Genomic DNA, 21,208 nt, shown 5'->3' on the forward strand with positions numbered 1-21,208 from the left:
GATTTTTTTGTATAAAGCACATTATTTTTCCAATTCCTCTTTTTTTATGCTTTTTACTCCTTGTTTTTTTACACCTCACTACTTGACTATACATTAAACTGAGGTATGAGTGAGGTGGAAGGTGTATTTATAGGCATTTGAGGTTTGGGAAACTTTGCCCCCTACTGGTAGGAATGTATATCCCATATGTCACTAGCTCATGGACTCTTGCCACTATAGCCGCGTTCAGCAAACATCGAGACCCAGCACCAGTTAAATCCCCTGAGGTATGACTTGGCGTTGGGAAACGTCACTGTTTTGGGAGCGTTAAGAAAACGCTCCCAAGCCGCGTCATAGGGAGCTGAGATGCTCAGACGCTTGCTCTTCTCACTCCCAGCGTTACCAGCAAGCTGGAAGCACTGGGACTGATGTCATCTGAACGTTCATTGAACGCCCAGCACCTCGCTTGGAAGCCTTTCCCTGAACGCTCCAAGTGGGGCTGGGCTCCCTGGAGGCACTTGCCGAACGCGGCTTATGAAATAAATGAATTTATCTGGTAAGTTCTTACATAAGTTATGTTTTTTTTTTAATATCAAAATTGATATGCCTTTTTCTTATATATTATTATGATGCAAAGACTAGTTCTAAAATGTTTGCATTATTAATAATTCTAGGTTTCTATGTGTGTTGCATCATGTCCATTTAATATATAGTCTAATCCTGTAAAAAGCAGATTTGGGAAGAGGCAGTCCCAGGGGTAAATGAGTTTATTGTTGACGTCTAATTATTGTTATCGTAGAAGGTATAGCAACACATAATGATAATGTAAGGAAGGATTATAGTGCTTGACACACTTCCGGTGCCCAGGTAACTCCAGCAGCGGGCTGTGACGTCACTAGCTGTCACAGGAGGCTCGCTCACTCCGCCCATCACTGGCAGCTCTCGCTTCTGGTGATATTACCCAGAATGCTCTCGCACTGTGCTTAGTCTGTCATTTGTCCGTCAGGTGGCGGATAAGTGTGAAGAGCATATTAGTTCACACTGCAGGAAGGTTTGGGGGTGAGAGCGGCAAGGAGTTAAGGATTTTGTCGTTGTGACTGGATTGTACCGAATTATGAATAGCATTAAGAATGTACCCTCTATTCTGGGCCGGAGATCTGGGCACAACCTAGAGCAGGAGAGGGAGCAGTTTGACAGGAACCAGGTGAGAAAGACGCGTAGAGTCTGTCAGCACCGCAGCCGATGCTCGAGAGACACAACACGGTTACTTGTCATAGAGAACCAGCCACAGCCTCATATGATACAACACTGAAGGACAACACTATAGACCGCAGCGTATTACACAGCTAATGGGACTCCCTATCTGCTGTAGGCTTATACATATTATAAATAGACAAGTACAAAAGAAACAAATATAGCGATGTCGGAACATTATAAAACGTTTGGAGAAATGAACTTCATTTTATAAAGCCGGTGACAATAATAGTGTAAAGTAGAATCACAACACACAATACAAGTCAGGAACACGCCATATGTAGTGCGGTCATATAGCTACAGTCAGTTAACATTGTGTAATAAAGTAATTACAGACAATAAAGTAATAAATCGAAGGCCACATAGCAACGTATAATACAGCCAGTGACAGCAGAACTTACTGGTTTAAAGCTACAGGAACAGCATAGCTTCATGTAATTGTGCTAAAGAAATAACACAAATCATTGCTGTAAAATTTCACTGACTGTATTTAATTGCCATTACTTTTGTTGTACACGTTTTGTATGTGTGTTTATGCCTTATCACTATTGACATATATTGCTTTATTGCACGGGTTTTGTAAAAGTGTATTACGTTTGTGTGCATTTCAGTTTAATAGAATAGTGTAATGTCCTATTTATCATAGACTAATTGGTTATTTGTGTTCTCTAACGGCAACATGATTATGTTAATATTCTTTAGCCGACTGTGATAATTTTAACTTCATCAAAACAAAGAAATGCCAATTTAGAAATCACTTTATAAATTGAGTAATTTGCTCCATCGTTGTTATGCTTTCAGTCATAGGCAGTCTATATTACTGTTTATTTCTCTGTATTTTCTTATTGCCTCTGGAATACTGGACTATGTTAGTGTTATGTGCATACGATTCTGTATAGGATAAAGCAGTGTTGATTACTTCAGACTGATTGAATTGAATATTTGTTTTGCTGGTTATCTCAAATTTATTCTTTAGCAACTTGGTTTTTAACCTGTATTGGGATGTTCCTGTAATCCCTTAGAAAATGTCCTGCAATTTTTATGGTTTTCAGAGAAGAGACATGGTCACACTTGTGATATCTAACTTCATATTGTGCATTTGTGACATACACACAAAATGTAGAAGACACATTGTATATTGGTAACAACAACAATTAAACAAATGGAAAACACCTATACCCAAGATGTATTATTGTAGTTTTCATGTAACTCTCCAAAATCAGATTTGTGGATAATGATATAATTATCTGATTTTTATTTAAAGGTCCATTATAATGATAACATTACATACTCTAATTAGTTCAGGCATTTCATTTTATCACTAGCGATGATGCTAAGCTGTATGTTCAACCCCTAGTTAAAGTACAGCTCAGGACTTGCAGAGCACTACTGGTCCCGCATGGTAACTGCTGCTGCTGATCCAATCAGCAGGGCTAGTTGCACATTTCAGCTGTAACTCCACGGGAGTAAGCACAATGTAAATATGTGTATGTGTGTATGTATATATATATATATATATATATATATATAACACATGACCTAGTGCTGTGTAGCTCTGTCAAAAGGCATGGAGGCCGCCTTTTATCTCAAAGGGCTTAGAAATTAGCATATGAGCCTACCTAGGTTTAGAAAATATTAGACATTTATCTCACAGCGCTTAGCGTGTGTTCCTTTTGGCTCCTTGAAAGTAAGGGTCCCTAGCTTGGCCCTAAGGGTGAACCTAATTATCACAAGGCAAAGAAAAAAGTGATTACATTAAAAGCATGTGCATTTATTAAATACAATATCATGGATTCATGCAACAACCATAAAAAATGGGGAAGTAAAAGGGGTAAATAGAAATAAATAGTTAAATATAGTTAGGTTTGGTACCTTTTAAAAAAAAAAAAATTGGTTAGTAAATCTGATACGTTAACCTATATGGAGAATAACAATATTAGTGTTATATCTCAGAATAGCAGATTGAAATGTCAAGTCTAGATATTAGAATAATGTCCTACGGATGCATCTATGGGTGGGTATAAACTGAAGTGTCTCTTTTATAAAATAAAGGGACTGAAGAAACAATGTGTGTATCCTTGAGGGAGGATTCCTTATAGAAACAAGGTGTGAAAAAAATATAGAAAAATGGTGAAAAAAAGTTAAAAATTTGAAAAACTGGGGGCGGAGCTTGGCCGTTCAGGGAAATGGCTGCGTAGAGAAACAGCTCCCAGGCCCTAAGTCATCAAACCCAGCAGCCATCCTCGACCCAAGCCTTAAAAACTGCCCCAAATCGAAGGTGAATGCCTTCCCACCCTGGTCTTACCCTCCGATAGCCGTTTGTGCTCTCTACCTAACCCGGAACCGCTCACAACATCAGGCGCGGTCCGGGACTCAGGGGGCACCACGCGGACAGGCCTTAACGGCTCCAGGGCAGTATCTATCTCACCGGGGAGCAGCATGACAGACCGGCAGCTGCAGGCACCTACCACCTGACGATCACACCATCAGCCGCATCTAAAGCCCGTTGCCACACATCATAGCCGCACATACTGAGGCCCCGCGGCAAGGTGTCACGCGCCCAAGGTCACAGAAGCTAACGGCTTAGGCCGCACACAGCACCACAGCACAGCGCAGCTGGTCATCAAGGGCTGCCGAACAAGTCACAGCTACAGGGGATCAGGCACCTCAAAGAAGCACTGCTGAGGAGAAGAGTATAAACTACACAGCCTGCAGCAGCGCATGTGAAGCACCCACGCCACAGTCACTTTGGGTAATACCTCCTCACTGCATCAGACAGCAAAACAAAAGCTACAAGGGCCACAGACACAGGGAGCAACATCTCTACACAGCTTCTTTGAGGTAACAGGACTTTCTTAGACTTTTCTCACTTATCTGTATTAAGACAAGCCCTGCATATGCTTACACAGTGTTTAGGGTGAAACTGCCAAAGCACTATACTAACCACATCTAAGGCACAAGCCTCACCTCTGACTTATAATACCTCAAGAAGTGGCATCATTTGTCCTTTAACACCTGCCTCCCCCAACCCACGCAAGTATGCCTGGGAAAAAATCAGTTAAACCAGATAGTGCTCAGCAACCCAGGATCATGCAGCAATTTTTAAAGCAACATGAACCCACCTCAAAATCGGCACAACCCACCTCTGACAGTAATATGCCTACATCAAGTCCACAGTTCAGTACCCAGGTTGAAAGCCCTGCCCCCACCACCAATCCAACAATCACTAAAGAGGACCTTAAATCCCTGTGTACTAAAGAAGATTTCAAAGAAATGCTCACTGAAGTGAAGGGATGGTATGGTGATTTGAAAAAAGACCTATCAAGAGTAACGCAAAGAGTTACTAACCTAGAGGAAAATCACAATACAGCTAGCAACGACATCAATCACATGTCCCGCTTACTCTATGATCAGGAAGAAACTATATACAACTTACTAGAGAAAGTGGAGGACTTGGACAATAGGGGCAGGAGGAACAATTTGAGAGTACGTGGGATACCAGAAACCATCCAACAAGGAGCTCTGGAGGGCTGCTTACAGGCGCTGTTCCGCACAGTAAGAGGAGATGAGCATGCACCTGAAGTGGTTATTGAAAGAGCGCATAGAGCCCTCAGGGCGAAACCACCACCCAAAGCACCCCCCAGGGATGTGATCCTGAAGCTACTGCATTTCAAAGACAAAGAAGACATACTCAAGCACTCAAGGCAAAAACAAGATCTCACTCATGCTGGCATTCGCATCCAAATCTTTACAGATCTGAGCCCTACAACACTCCAAAAAAGAAGGGATTTGAATCATATAACCACAGTACTCCGAGAGAAGAAGATCGCCTATCGCTGGGGGTTCCCAGTTAGCATCATTGCAACTAATGGCAATACCACAGCTATCTACAAAACTCAAGATGATTTACCCCGCTTTTGTGAAACCCTACGGATACACATCCCGACAGAGGAACAAATGAAAGAAGGCCTGGCACCAAGGTTCCCGCCAGGGAGTCGGGCACGACCCACAACCACAACCAACACTGAATGGGACAATCATAAACACCCCTCACTGGTGACTGTAGCTGATGATGTGGAAGAACCACATCAATTAATGGACTGCTCGCTCCCACGGTCCCAGCCGGGGATCAGTTCCTGACTGGAGAATACAGGTCGTATATAATGCAATGTTATCTTTAATTATGCTTTTCAAATGCTGGGTTTGATGACGGGGATACTACCCTACTTATCTGGTTGATTGTTATTTCATAGATTTCTAGAGTTTTATACATTTACTTGACATTGGCACCCGCAACTAGGTAGCTGCACCTTTTGTGTACAATAACTGTTCGCAACTTTCTCCTCCCCCTGTCCTCTTTCCACCTCCTCTTCCCATCTCTCTTTCACCCACCTCCCCTCCTCCTTTAACACACAGAGATTGAGAGCCCTAGAAATCATACAACCCACAGACTCACAGAAGGAGCAGAGCCTACAGAATAGCCAGATATTGCCCAGCCTCCAGCACACTAACACATTAATAGACAGGTATAAGGACAGCGAAATATCTCTGACATTGTCCAACTAAGCACACTGAACATCGGAGACATGCAGTCACGCCCCATTAAACTCATAACCATCAATGCTAAAGGGCTCAACAGCCCCGAAAAGAGATCAATTGCTTTCACACAATTACATAGAGCAGGAGGGGACATCGTCTGTATCCAGGAGACCCATTTCAAAAAAGGGAGGGAGCCTAGGTATATCACCCATAGGTATAGCAACTTCTATCTAGCCTCAGGCTGTTCAAAAAAGGGCGGAGTGGGTATCTTCATCAAGAACACAATTCCCTTCCAACCTACCCTGGTACTCAAGGATCCCAATGGATCATATCTGCTAGTGGTGGGGACACTGTTTGTTTGGTTCACATATTACAATTGCTAATGTTTACTTGCCAAATCAGGGCCAGCACACTGTATTCAAACAGCTGATACAACTACTACTAGAACATGCAAGAGGCATAGTATTTCTGACAGGAGACTTTAATCTACCATTGGACCCCACCCATGACACCTCAACAGGAAAAACCAACATACCACACAAAGTAATCAAAACCATTAATCTGCAACTCCGCTCACTAAAATTGCACGACATATGGAGATCATTCCATCCAGACACACGAGACTATACTTTTTTCTCACATCCACACCACGTATATACTAGAATTGACTACCTCATAACAGACCAACTTGGCCTCTCTCTCATAAACAACACTGTTATACTACCAATCACTTGGTCAGACCATGCCCCTGTACAGTGTACACTGGACTGGCCAGACATGCCCGCAAAACCACACTTGTGGAGACTTGACGAACACATCTTAGACAACCCATTGCACAAACTGGCAATTGACACAACACTACGGCATTACTTTATTGAAAACCCATTGGAGGCCCTACCCACCTCCACGACATGGGAAGCACACAAATGTGTGATTAGGGGTGAGTTCATAAAGCTCAAAGCTAATGAAACTAAGCAGAATAGACAGTTTTTGAACTCATCCCTATCCCAGATCCGATATTGGGAAACTGAGTTAAAAAAGAATACCTCATCTTCCACAATATTAGAATCCCTGACTGCAGTAAAGACTGCATTGAACAATCACCTTATTAAAGAGTACCAGAGGAAGGCATCAATGTTACAACAAAAATATTTTGAGATGAGCGATAAAATAGGCTCATCACTAGCTAAGGCGCTGAAGCGCAAACAATTAAACACGCACATACACACCCTAACTGATGCATCAGGGCACGCACAGAAAGAGAGTGAGAAAATAGCTGAGACTTTCAGACGATACTACGAAGCTCTATACAACATCACTAACAATAGCTCACAGTCACACATAGATGCCTACTTAAGGGACATTCAACTGCCCTCCCTCTCACGAGAGGACATGGAGCATCTAGACAGACCAATAACAACTGATGAGATTAAGTTAGCCATCAAAAGCATGCCAAATGGAAAGAGCCCAGGGCCAGATGGGCTAGGGGTTAAATATTACAAAGACTTCACACATCACCTACTCACACCCCTCGCCTCCCTATTTAATTCATTGTTGCAAGAGGGTGGATTCCCTGATCAGATGCTAGAGGCAAACATCACTGTCCTTCCTAAACTGGGAAGATCCCCGGATAGACCGGAGAACTTCCGCCCGATCTCGCTCCTCAACGTGGATGTAAAAATCTACGCCAAGGTGCTAGCTAATAGAATTAATAAGATCCTCCCCTCACTGATACACCCGGATCAAGTGGGGTTCGTGCCAGGGAGAGAAGCTCGCGACAACACGCTGAAAGTGCTACAACTAGTGTCACACGCCCAGCAACAGAACACGCCCCTAATATTGGTCTCTACGGACGCAGAAAAGGCGTTCGACCGGGTGCACTGGCCTTTTCTAAAAGCAGTCCTGGCCAAAATGCAATTCAGCGAAACCTTTATCAAACAAATATTTGCCCTCTATGAGAACCCCACGGCTAGAGTGAAAGTTAATGGCCTGCTATCTGACCGATTCCATATCAGAAACGGGACCAGGCAGGGGTGCCCACTCTCACCGCTCCTTTTCGCCATTACCATAGAGGTGCTGGCGCAAAAAATAAGAGAGGACCCCCAGATCTCGGGCATAAAGACTAAATCGCGCACACACAAGTTGGCATTATATGCCGACGACGTCCTATTAACACTCACTGACATAGGGACTTCCCTCCCCAGAGTTTTAGATACTTTCAGAGAATACGGACGACTCTCTAACTTCCACCTTAACGTCACCAAATCAGAAATACTGAACGTTACATACAACCCAGAGGAACTAATTACAGCACTAGGTGACTGTCCCCTGAGATTACAGCAAGATAAGCTGAAATACTTGGGGATATATATCTCCCCGGATGTTCAGACTATCTTTCAAGAAAACTACAAAAACCTAGAAACCACGCTGATAGCGGACTTGTCCAGATGGAAGAACAAGTCTATCTCTTGGCTTGGACGAATAAATGTCATTAAGATGAATGTGCTACCCAGACTGCTTTACATACTCCAGACAACACCAATTCCCCTCCCGGGGAACTACCTACTAAAATTGCAAAACTTAATAGAGCAATACATCTGGGGGGGGGTCAGACCCAGAGTAGCCAGGAGAACTTTATATCTACCTAGGGACAGAGGGGGACTGGGAGTCCCAAACATACAAACGTACAAACAGGCAATCACGCTAGGCAGACTGTTAGATTGGTGCTCCAATGACCCCAACAAAGAATGGGTACGACTAGACTGTGACATCCTGGACACAAACAACGCGGGACTGGGTGCCTGGACTCTGGAGAAGGATAGACATGCAGCCATAACAAAATACCCCTTGTTGATGGACTTCTACTCAGTATGGGACAAGATAGTATGTACCACGACACACATCACGACTAAACACTCTCCGCTGACTCCCATCTATCACAATGCAGAGCTGCCATGGAACTATCCAGACAACAGAACCACCCCCGACACACCCTTTAAAGACTACACCATCATGACACTGACTGATGGACATAAGCTCAAGACTCACGCGGTTATCTCTGAAGAATTATCTAACCTGACGATGAGCTGGTACTCACATACGCGGCTAAATCATTATCTCATGACACACAAACACAGATCCTGCCTTACTAGACCACCTACCACATTTGAGACCTTATGCCTGAAAGACACACCAACTGCACATGCAATCTCATTACTATACAAACTTCTACTGACAGACGAAGCCCAGACACTCCCCTCTTACACAAAAGCATGGGAGAGGGAGTGGCAGACCGAGATAGGTTATGAGGACTGGCAGAATGCCTTTCTAGTGACCAAAACATCCTCAATATCTATGAGAGTGCAAGAATCTAGTTATAAATGCATGGCAAGGTGGTACCTCACACCTAGTAGGCTGCAGAAGATTTACAAACAGGCCTCTGGCAAATGCTGGAGAGACTGCAGAGAACAAGGCACACCTACACACATATGGTGGGACTGCCCTAAGCTAGATGAATACTGGGTCGCAATTCTTAATCACATGGAACTAGTCCTGGGGAAACCCCTACAAAACACCCCAAAAACACTACTATACCTTTCTCTGCCCAAATTACCCTGTAAAGCGAGCAGAGCCCTACTAATACTTATGCTGAACGGAGCAAAATTATTGATCCCAAAACATTGGAAGTCTAGAATCACACCGACTTTTAAAGAATGGCAAGAACAAGTAGACACGCTGCTACGACTAGAAAGATACCACCACACCCAACATGGCACAGTAGACACACACGAGATAATGCTGGAGCGCTGGGCAACACACAGACAACAGACAACGTAAGACAATACAGCTGATAGCACAGACTACTGAAACCCTCAATGACACTTCCCTCCCCCAACCCTCTCCCTCCCCTCCCCCCCCTCCACCTTTCCCCACCACCCCCACCTACCACTCATGAAACGCGAATAAGCAAGACCCACACAATCCCAAACAACGGGAATACGGAGAATGAATGGCATCATAAAACCCCCGCTACTACACATAGCAAACAGATCACCTGTACATCCCCCCTTCCCTTTTCTCTCTCTCCCATTCTCCAGCAACTTAGATCTTTAGTTGAATAGCTTAGTAGGACTGGCCGTAGAGTGCCAGAGACAGTGCACTAATGGACTTTGGACTTTCAATATACAAGTGCACTCAGAACTGCTTTTTGATCCTCCAGGACTTTAACTCTACCTGCCCTATGAGCAGTTTGCAATTTACTATGTTTTAAGGGGCCAAGGGAAGAACGTTCTTTATGTTAATTCATATATCACAATTTGTAATACAATGCTTCAACGAACCTGTATTTGCACACCTCATGGAAAATTTGAAAAGTTTGTAACCATTTGATTATCTTTGAATAAAGCTCTTTTGAAAAAAAAAAAAAAAAAAAAAAAAAAAAAAATTTGAAAAACTAAAAATGAAAAACAAATTGACAAAAATAAAACAATTTTAAAGGAAAAAGTGATAATTGATATAAAATTGTCAAATTATTAAAAAAGTGTTCTTATTCTCCAATTGTGTCCTTAAGTTAAGTTGTGCACTGAAATGAAGTGTTCACTCCAATTTGTGAATCCTCTGAAGAGGAGGTTTAAGTGTAAGAAAACGTTGGGGAAATCCAGTTATCCAAAACCTTCCCTTAGTGTGCTTAAACTTTATACCTGTGAATAAAGAAAATACAACATGGTGCTATATTGCTAAAGACCTGTAATAATGATCAGAATGAAGCTTACCATAAATGTCAACATGTTTCGGCCCTGTATTAGGCCTTTAACAAGACTATGATATGTTATGGAAGCTTCATTTAAATTACTGGGTATCCAATCGCCTACCTAGGTTTAGCTTTCAACAAAGAATACCAAGAGAAAAAAAAGCAAATTTATAGAAGTAAATTGGAAAGTTGTTTAAAATTGCATTCCTTATCTGAATCATGAAAGTTGAATCTTGACTAGTCTGTCCCTTTTAGCTCTTTGCAGAGGTTAAACATAAAACTTTGCAGCATCGCTAGTGAAAAAATGAAATTCTTTAACAAATTAGTGCATGTTAATTTCACTATAATTGCCCTTTAATAGAGTTAAAGGGACACTGAACCCAATTTTTTTCTTTTGTGATTCAGATAGAGCATGCAATTTTAAGCAACTTTCTAATTTATTTCTATTATCAATTTTTATTCGTTCTCTTGCTATCTTTATTTGAAAAAGAAGGCACCTAAGCTTTTTTATTAGTTCAGACTCTAGATAACACTTTTTCATTGGTGGATGAATTTATCCACCAATTGGCAAGAACAACCCAGGTTGTTCACCAAAAATGGGCCTGCATCTAAACTTACATTCTTGCATTTCAAATAAAGATACCAAGAGAATGAAGAAAATTTGATAATCGGAGTAAATTAGAAAGTTGCTTAAAATTTCATGCAGTGGGTTCAGTGTCCCTTTAATCTTGTAAGCATTTTGCAGCATCATTGTACAACAGAAATGCAATGTAACAAATATACTCTAGCGTTTTACCCTGTAGAGTAAATTTTACCTCTTTTGTTGTCATCACCTACTTACTGATTTCACAAACAGTTTTTAATTATGTAAACATTCTAAAAACAATAAATTAAATCTTATGATTATTCTAAAAATTAAATGTTTGTATCTCTGCTGAAGAAAATGGAAGTTATGCTATAATTGACGTTTACCACTCTGACTTGCTAATCTGTGTATTTAAACGGATATTTTAGTGCAAAAATGACATTCTTTAGAGCATGTAATGTTTGCACTACTACAGATGGTGATCCAATTAGTAACAGCAGTCGCACGGTTCACCAATCATCAGCTGCAATATGTGTGACTTCCAAGCATGACTTTACCAATGTGTTTAACCCATAGGAGGATGTAATTTTTGCATCGCAATGCCCCTTTAAATGTAGATTTGCAATGCAGGGATCCTTATCTGTTGTTAACGCTGTGTTTCTATGCAGTTTGTGCCTATTTGCTCTTTGGCAGAACAATATATTGATGCATTAATAAACTAAACTGTTAAATTAATAATCCAGATATATGTGAATAGTTTGGCAGAGGTTACCATAGAGAACTGGTAATATATCAACATTACTAATTTAGTCCTTTTGGTTTACCTATAGTTAAATGTTAAAATGATTAATTTCTAGGAGAATAATAAACAGGGGAATAGATGTATTTTTTTTGTGTGTTAAAAAGCAGCATTGTATATGAATTTTCAGCTGAAAAATTGAATGTGTAATAGGTTTGAGAGAGATTCACTGTCCTTCTCTGGTAGCTAGTTGACCACTCTTAATGTAAGTACATATCGGTGTTTAAGGTTATTATTTCCCTTTGCCTAGAGAACTCTAAGAGCTCGATTTTATCAAGCCCTTCACCCATCTACAACTGCAGGTTCTTACAAGAGAACCTGCAGTCCATATTTATCATAAGTCTGCAGCTTCCACTCTTTGCCACCTCTTAGGTGGAGAATTTCAATCATCTCAGTCTCGTCCGACTGGGGAGATTGACAGCTCCTGCCCGTGCGTGATTAGCTGTGCGCAGGCAGCATTGCACGCAAGAGCAAAATAGCGCTTGTGTGCTATCTTAAATTCCGTCAGCGGTATTCTATCAGTCAGAGATGAACTGCGGCAGACAGGGGCACATATGTGCGTCCCTGTCCACCTTAGCTTGATAAAGCCTGTGAAACTAAATACATGAGGTCTCTCATTTGAAAGAGAATCCTCATCTTTTTCTTTCTTTCTTTTTCATATGAGGGGTATTGTGGGCACATATGTTTACTTTTTTTTAGGGGATATTGTGTGTGTGTATGTATGTACTGTATGTGTGTATACATACGTACGTGAAACAATATTACTATAGTTTACTAGTCAGGGGTTAAAAGCTTCTAGCTCAGAGGGAAAAAGCCACTAGTCCACTCAATGTTAAATATAGGAAAAAGTAAAATTACTCGTATGGACATAGATATGTACAGGGGTGTGCAATGGATCAGCTGCAAAGGTTTTGGTGTAGAGTTATATGTGAGATGACTTTGAAGGGGCGGTCAAGTCCAAATTAAACATTCATAGTTTTAGATGGAGTATGCAGTTTTAAACAACATTCCAATTTACTTCTGATATCAAATTTGCTTTGTTCTCTTGGTATCCATTTTTGAAAGACATAGGTTCATTAGAGCTCAGGGCATGCATGTGTCGATAGCATTATACAATGTTTAGAGCAATATTTATACATTGTTGCGAACACTGCATCCATATAATGCTAGACAATGCACACTCCCCTAAACTCCTATTAGCCTTTACTCATCAACTAAGCATATAGTAACAATAAAGCAAATGCATTAATATTAAATGGACAGTAATGTAAAGATCCTATTTAATGAATCTCTGTTGTGATGTAACTTTGCATTGTAATGCAATTAAATAAACTATTAAAAAAAACATACCTTGTGATTGTTTTTTGATAATAATAGGAATGTACATTTCCCTTCTAGCTTTTTCTGTAGAGAGATGGCATTTGCGATTACAGTTCGTAATGTTTATTACAGTGATTCATTCATTGATATATACTGGAAATGAGTAGATCCAGTACACCAGTGTTTCTCAAACGCATTCCTCAAGTACCCCCAACAGGCCAGATTTTAATTATAGCTGAACTCGCGCACAGGTCAAATAATGGTGAGAGCAGGTTAGTAACCATGATTACTGATCAGCTGAATATTTCACCTGTGCTCAAGTTCAGCTATAATGAAAACCTGGCCTGTTGTGGGTACTTGAGGGCCCCGGTTGAGAAAAACTGCAGTAGACCTTTGAATTCAACTTGTTGTAGATTACAAAATATAGTAATTTTTTTTTACAAATTCCAGTATTACTTGAGGCTCTTTTCCTTCTATAATTGTGTAGAGTAGTATTTTCTTTGCCTAGTTACTTGTTACCTATATGTAGAGCTGCTTTCTTTGTCCATGTATACTATGTGCATGTCATATAGCTGCTTGTATTAAACAACGTTTTAATTATTTACTTGTATTATCACATATGCTTCATTCTCTTGGTAACCATTTTGTTGAAGGAGCAGTAGTAAACTACTGGAAGCTAATTGAACCCTTCAGGTCACCTGATGTCTAGAGGCATTCATGTGTTGCCACCAATCAGCTGTACTTCTCAGTAGTGCAATGGTGCTCCTGAACCTACATAGCTAATATTTTCCCTAAAGGACACCAAGAGAACAAAGCAAATTAGACAGTACTACATGTTAACGAGAAATTTGTTTAAAATAGCATGCTTTATCTGAATCATACAAATGTAATTTTGACTTTACTGTCCCTTTTAACAACATTTTGCTTTTTGGGATATCTGTACACACCAACAATGATACATTGTTGACTGTTTGGACTGATATCAAAAAAATATAGACGTAAGCAATACTTGTTAGAGTACTTGGGGAGGTGAATGTTTATAGGCAGATACATGTTGTCTTACAAGAGGGAGTCAGAAATTTACATTTAGGCTCCTGGAATTTGATACCAGAGCGATCAGAGTGTGAACTCTACTGAAAAGTTTATTTTAAATAAATGTTTTTCTTTGCACAAGTGAATTGCTTGTTATGAAATAAATGCTATTTTTAAAACCTGTCTAATGGGATGTACGCACATGCTGATGTAGTTTTAAAGTAAACAGGGCTTCTGTCAAATACAACTTCTCAGATGATGCAGCTCACTACTAGGTGACTGTACTAGAATCTGAAATATATAGTTGACAAAGAAGTCTGGTCATAAAAATAAAAGCTGCATATGGTGGTTAGCTCATTGAACTGCCTTTTGTATGACAGACACAAGTGCTGTGTTGGAGTTTCAAGCTATAGAGAGACTGCTTGGCTGAATTTTATTAAAGCACTTCTAAAATGGTAGTTTATAATGCGTACAGTGTTTCCTTTTTAGTATAAGCGTATTCATAGAAATACAGTGCATCTTAGATCTGCAGACATTGAAAAATATTTAATAGAGTGCATTTATAAGCATAAAGTAATATTGGGGAAAGGGACATCCATAGAATACTATAATATACAAATGTATGCCTTCCTCTTTTAAATTATGAGTCTTAAAGAGACAGTAAACTCTTTGAGATTGTAATATTAAATGCTTAATAATGCCACATATCTGTCCATAGTTGTAGTTTCTTATCATTTCTGTTAAAGCTAAACAATGGATATGTTGTCAACACAGTTACAATTCTTATCTCCAGACTCGAGTCCAGATTGGCTCTTTCAAATTAGAAACTTGTGGTTGGAAGTTAAGAGGTTAATCTGTTCTAATGTTCAGACTCTGTTTATTGGAAGTCTGCTGTAAAATGTTGTAATTGAAGATTATTTTGACTTATTCTAACATATTACACAATGTTTTTGAAAACTGGATGACACTAGACCATCTAAAATGTAAATTTTACCTAGCATATAAATAGTTGTGTTAACAATAAATTTTTGGTGTTAGATCTGTATCAATCCTTACTCTTAAAGGGCCATAATAGTACAAAAAATGCATGCTCTAATTTGTTAGAGCATGTCATTTTAAGACCAAAGACCTAACACTAATGTGTGTTTTAAACCTCATGTGCAAGATGCACAGTATATATGTATATGCATTTTGTGGGAAAATAAAACGAAGTACTTTTGCATTGTCTATTTATTATGCATTTATTGATTATCCTTTTCTACTGTTTTTAGTTGTCTCTTAAAGTGGTAAAACACAGTAGAAGTGCCACTCGGGATCCATAGAGCATTGCTGGTCCAGAGCGAGAAACTGATGCTGATCAAATTAGCAGCGCTAGTTGCACATCTGAGTTGCGCCTCTAGCACTGCTCTGCAAATCCCAAGTGGCACTTTTTCTGCGTGTTTAATCCCTTTGTGTGGGTTAAACACATAGTAGAGTAGGGTTGTTAGTCATGAAATACATTTTTCGACTATTATAGCACTTTTTAGTTTTTTTTTTTTTTTTTTTGTATAATAAATTGTAAAATGTAATTGAGAAATTTGAATCGAGGTGTCATTTATGTTGTAAAAAAAAAATCTTTTATAGTTATTTTGCATTTTAAAAATTATCAGATGTTAGTAATTCTGTACGTATATACATTCTGCTTATGGTAGCTAAGTTAGCCCCAAGCAAAATAGTGTGTCATAAAAAGAGCCTTTAAGGGACAGTGTAGTCAAAATTAAACTTTGATGATTCAGATAGGGCATGCAATTTTAAACATCTTTCCAATTTACCGTTAATCATCAAATTTGCTTTGTACTCTTGGTATTCTTTAATGAAAGATAAACTTAGGCTTATATGCTATTTTCTAAGACCTTGAAGGCCGCCTCCTGTCTCAGTGCATTTTGACAATTTTTCACAGCTATACAGCGTTAGTCCATGTGTGCTATATAGATAAACATTGTGCTCACTTCTGTGGAGTTATTTATGAATCAGCACTTATTGGCTAAAATGCAAGTTTGTCAAAAGAACTGAAGTAAGGGGGCAGCCTGCAAAGGCTTAGATACAAGGTAATCACAGAGGTAAAACATATATTAATATAACTGTTGGTTATTCAAAACTAGGGAATTTCTGGTGTAGACTGTCCCTTTTTAAGGCTTTTGGTCAGACTATTAAGCACTGGGTTTTTTTGTGTGTGCGCGTTTTTAAATGTATTGTTTAAAAGATGTAGATATGTGCAATTATATTGACCATGGTAGGACTGCAGTTGCTGCTTCAAGCACAGGCAAACTATATATTATTAATTCTCACAACACTGTGTGAAAACAAAAACAAAAAACCTATAGGCGGATTGTAACATTTAAAATTATTTCTCCAACATTGGTGTGTCCGGTCCACGGCGTCATCCATTACTTGTGGGATATTCTCCTCCCCTACAGGGAAAGGCAAGGAGAGCACACAGCAAGAGCTGTCCATATAGCTCCCCCTCTGGCTCCGCCCCCCAGTCATTCTCCTTGCCGCTCTGAACAAGTAGCATCTCCACGGGGATGGTGAGGAGTTTGTGGTGTTTAGTTGTAGTTTTTTATTCTTCTATCAAGAGTTTATTTTAAAATAGTGCTGGTATGTACTATTTACTCTGAAACAGAAAGAGATGAAGAGTTCTGTTTAAAAGAGGAGTATGATTTTAGCAGCAGTATCTAAAATCGATTGCTGTTCCCACACAGGACTGTTGAGATGAGAGAACTTCAGTTGGGGGCAACAGTTTGCAGACTTTTCTGCTCAAGGTATGACTAGCCATTTTCTAACAAGACTGTGTAATGCTGGAAGGCTGTCATTTTTCCCTCATGGGGATCGGTAAGCCATTTTCTTAGACTTAGAAAGAATAAAGGGCTTATTATGGGCTATTAACTGGTGGACACTCTTAAGGGCTAAATCGATTGTTTATTTTTGTACTTTATTAACCAGTTTAAGCCTGTTTAACATGTCTGTACCTTCAGATAGATCATGTTCTGTATGTATGGAAGCAAATGTAGTTCCCCCTTCAAATATATGTGATAATTGTGCCATAGCGTCCAAACATAGTAAGGTTGCCCAGGATGATTCCTCAAATGAAGGAAGTAGAGAGAGTTCTTCATCTTCTCCTTCTGTGTCTATACCAGTTATGCCCGCGCAGGCGACCCCTAGTACTTCTAGCGCGCCAATGCTTGTTACTATGCAACAATTGATGGCAGTAATGGATAACTCCATAGCTAATATTTTATCCAAAATGCCAGCATTTCAGAGAAAGCTCTGTTTTAAACATTGTAGAGCAGGAGGGCGCTGATAATTTTTCTGTCATACCCTCACACCAGTCTGAAGTGGCAGTGAGGGAGGGTTTGTCAGATGGAGAAATTTCTGATACAGGAAGAATTTCTCAGCAGGCAGAACCTGATGTTGTGATATTTAAATTTAAATCAGAGCATCTCCGCGCATTACTTAAGGAGGTGCTATCTACTCTGGATGATTGTGACAATCTGGTCATCCCAGAAAACTTGTGCAAGATGGACAAGTTCCTAGAGGTCCCGGTGCACCCTGATGCCTTTCCAATACCTAAACGTGTGGCAGACATAGTGAATAAGGAGTGGGAGAAGCCAGGCATACCTTTTGTCCCTCCTCCTATATTTAAGAAATTGTTCCCTATGGTCGACCCCAGGAAGGACATATGGCAAACAGTCCCTAAGGTCGAGGGGGCGGTTTCTACACTAGCCAAACGCACGACCATTCCCATTGAGGACAATTGTGCTTTCAAAGATCCTATGGATAAAAAATTGGAGGGTTTGCTTAAAAAGATTTTTGTACAGCAAGGTTACCTCCTTCAACCTATTTCGTGCATTATTCCTGTCACTACAGCGGCGTGGTTCTGGTTTGAGGAACTGGAAAAGTCGCTCAGTAGGGAGACTCCGTATGAGGAAGTCATGGACAGAATTCACGCACTTAAGTTAGCTAATTCCTTTATTTTAGACGCCGCTTTGCAGTTAGCGAGATTAGCGGCGAAAAATTCAGGGTTTGCAATTGTGGCGCGCAGAGCGCTCTGGCTAAAGTCTTGGTCGGCGGATGTATCTTCCAAGACAAAATTGCTTAATATCCTTTTCAAAGGTAAGACCCTTTTTGGGCCAGAATTGAAAGAAATTATTTCAGACATCACTGGGGGAAAGGGCCATGCCCTCTCACAGGATAGGCCTTTCAAGGCTAAGAATAAGTCCAATTTTCGTTCCTTTTCGCAATTTCAGGAACGGACCGGCTTCTAACTCGGCAGCCTCTAGACAAGAGGGTAACGCTTCCCAGACTATACTAGCTTGGAAACCAAATGCAAGGCTGGAATAAGGGTAAACAGGCCAAGAAGCCTGCTGCTGCTACCAAGACAGCATGAAGGGGTAGCCCCCGATCCGGGCAGACTCTCTCTCTTTGCTCAGGCTTGGGCAAGAGATGTTCAGGATCCCTGGACACTAGAAATAGTCTCTCAGGGTTATCTTCTAGAATTCAAGGAACTACCCCCAAGGGGAAGGTTCCACATTTCTCACTTATCTTCAAACCAAATAAGTAGACAGGCATTCTTACATTGTGTAGAAGACCTGTTAAAGATGGGAGTGATACACCCAGTTCCAACTGTGGAACAAGGTCAGGGGTTTTTACTCAAATCTGTTTGTAGTTCCCAAAAAAGAGGGAACTTTCAGACCAATTATGGATTTGAAAATTCTAAACAAATTTCTCAAGAGTTCCATCGTTCAAAATGGAACCATTCAAACAATTTTACCTACAATCCAGGAGGGTCAATATATGTCTTCCGTGGATTTAAAGGATGCGTATCTACATATTCCTATCCACAAAGATCATCATCAGTTCCTAAGGTTCGCCTTTCTGGACAAACATTATCAGTTCGTGGCTCTCCCATTCGGACTAGCCACTGCTCCCAGAATTTTCACAAAGGTGCTCGGGTCCCTTCTAGCGGTTCTAAGACCAAGGGGCATTGCAGTGGCACCTTATCTGGACGACATTCTAATTCAAGCGTTGTCTCTTTCCAAGGCAAAGGCTCATACAGACATTGTTCTAGCCTTTCTCAGATCTCACGGGTGGAAGGTGAACGTAGAAAAGAGTTCCCTTTTTGGGAACAATAATAGATTATTTTGAAATGACCTTCCTGACAGAAGTCAGAAAGTCAAAGCTTCTAAACGCTTGTCAAGTTTTTCTCTCTATTTTGCAGCCTTCCATAGCTCAGTGCATGGAAGTAGTAGGGTTGATGGTTGCAGCAATGGACATAGTTCCTTTTGCTCGAATTCATCTAAGACCATTACAACTGTGCATGCTCCAGTAGACAGGATCACCTGTCTCAGGGAATGAGTTTCTGCAGACCAAAGTGGGTCATTGTCACGACCGACGCCAGTCTATCAGGCTGGGGCGCGGTCTGGGATTCCCTGAAAACTCAGGGTTTATGGTTTCGGGAAGAGTCTCTTCTCCCGATCAACATCCTGGAACTGAGAGCGATATTCAATGCTCTCCGGGCTTGGCCTCATCTAGCGAAGGCCGGATACATAAGATTCTAGTCAGATAACATGACGACTGTAGCTTACATCAACCATCAGGGAGGAACAAGGAGTTCCTTGGCGATGAGAGAGGTATCCAAGATCATCAAATGGGCGGAGGATCACTCCTGCCACCTATCTGCAATCCACATCCCAGGAGTAGACAACTGGGAGGCGGATTATCTGAGTCGTCAGATTTTCTATCCGGGGGAGTGGGAACTCCACCCGGAGGTGTTTGCCCAGTTGACTCAATTATGGGGCATTCCAGACATGGATCTGATGGCGTCTCGTCAGAACTTCAAGGTTCCTTGCTACGGGTCCAGATCCAGGGATCCCAAGGCGACTCTAGTGGATGCATTAGTGGCGCCTTGGTCGTTCAACCTAGCTTATGCGTTTCCACCGTTCCCTCTCCTTCCCAGGCTTGTAGCCAGGATCTATCAGGAGAAGGCCTCGGTGATTCTGATAGCTCCTGCGTGGCCGCGCAAGACTTGGTATGCAGACCTGGTGAATATGTCATCGGCTCCACCATGGAAGCTACCTTTGAGACAGGATCTTCTAGTACAAGGTCTATTCGAACATCCAAATCTAATTTCTCTGCAGCTGACTGCTTGGAAATTGAACGTTTGATTTTATCCAAGCGTGGGTTTTCAGATTCAGTGATAGATACTCTGGTCCAAGCCAGAAAACCTGTGTCTAGAAAGATTTACCATAAAATATGGAAAAGATATATCTGTTGGTGTGAATCCAAGGGATTCTCCTGGAGTAAGATTAAAATTCCTAAGATCCTCTCCTTTCTCCAAGAAGGTTTGGATAAGGGATTGTCACCGAGTTCTCTAAAAGGACAGATTGCTGCTTCATCTGTCTTGTTATACAAACGATAGGCAGCTGTGCCAGAGGTACAAGCTTTTGTACAGGCTTTGGTCAGAATCAAACCTGTTTACAGACCCTTGACTCCTCTTTGGAGTCAAAATTCAGTTCTTCAGGGGGTTCCGTTTGAACCCTTACATTCCATAGATATCCAGTTGCTATCTTGGAAAGTTCTGTTTTTGGTTGCTATTTCTTCTGCTAGAAGAGTTTCGAAATTATCTGCTTTGCAGTGTGATCCACCCTATCTGGTGTTCCATTCAGATAAGGTTATTTTGCGTACCAAGCCTGGTTTTCTTCCAAAAGTTGTTTTCAACAAGAATTTTAACCAGGAAATAGTTGTTCCTTCTCTGTGCCCGAATCCAGTTTCAAAGAAGGAACTTTTGTTACACAATTTAGATGTAGTCCGTGCTTTAAAGTTCTATTTAGAAGCAACAAAGAATTTTAGACAAACCTCATCCTTGTTTGTCATTTACTCTGGTAAGAGGAGAGGACAAAAAGCTATTGCT

General features: G+C 40.8%; 1 protein-coding gene across 2 annotated transcripts in view; it reads left to right on the plus strand.

The window, feature by feature from the left end:
• Nucleotides 1-954: 954 nt before the first annotated feature.
• The window catches only part of HIP1R (huntingtin interacting protein 1 related), a 533,463-nt gene continuing 513,209 nt past the window's right edge, over nt 955-21,208 (plus strand). For both annotated transcript variants that reach the window (XM_053701777.1, XM_053701776.1), the window contains exon 1: nt 955-1,183. In XM_053701777.1, the coding sequence (XP_053557752.1) occupies nt 1,094-1,183 (90 nt within the window). In that variant the 5' untranslated portion in view covers nt 955-1,093. The remainder of the gene's footprint in view (nt 1,184-21,208) is intronic.

The sequence above is a fragment of the Bombina bombina genome, chromosome 2 (genome assembly GCF_027579735.1).
Source record: "Bombina bombina isolate aBomBom1 chromosome 2, aBomBom1.pri, whole genome shotgun sequence".
In the NCBI taxonomy this organism is placed as follows: domain Eukaryota; kingdom Metazoa; phylum Chordata; class Amphibia; order Anura; family Bombinatoridae; genus Bombina; species Bombina bombina.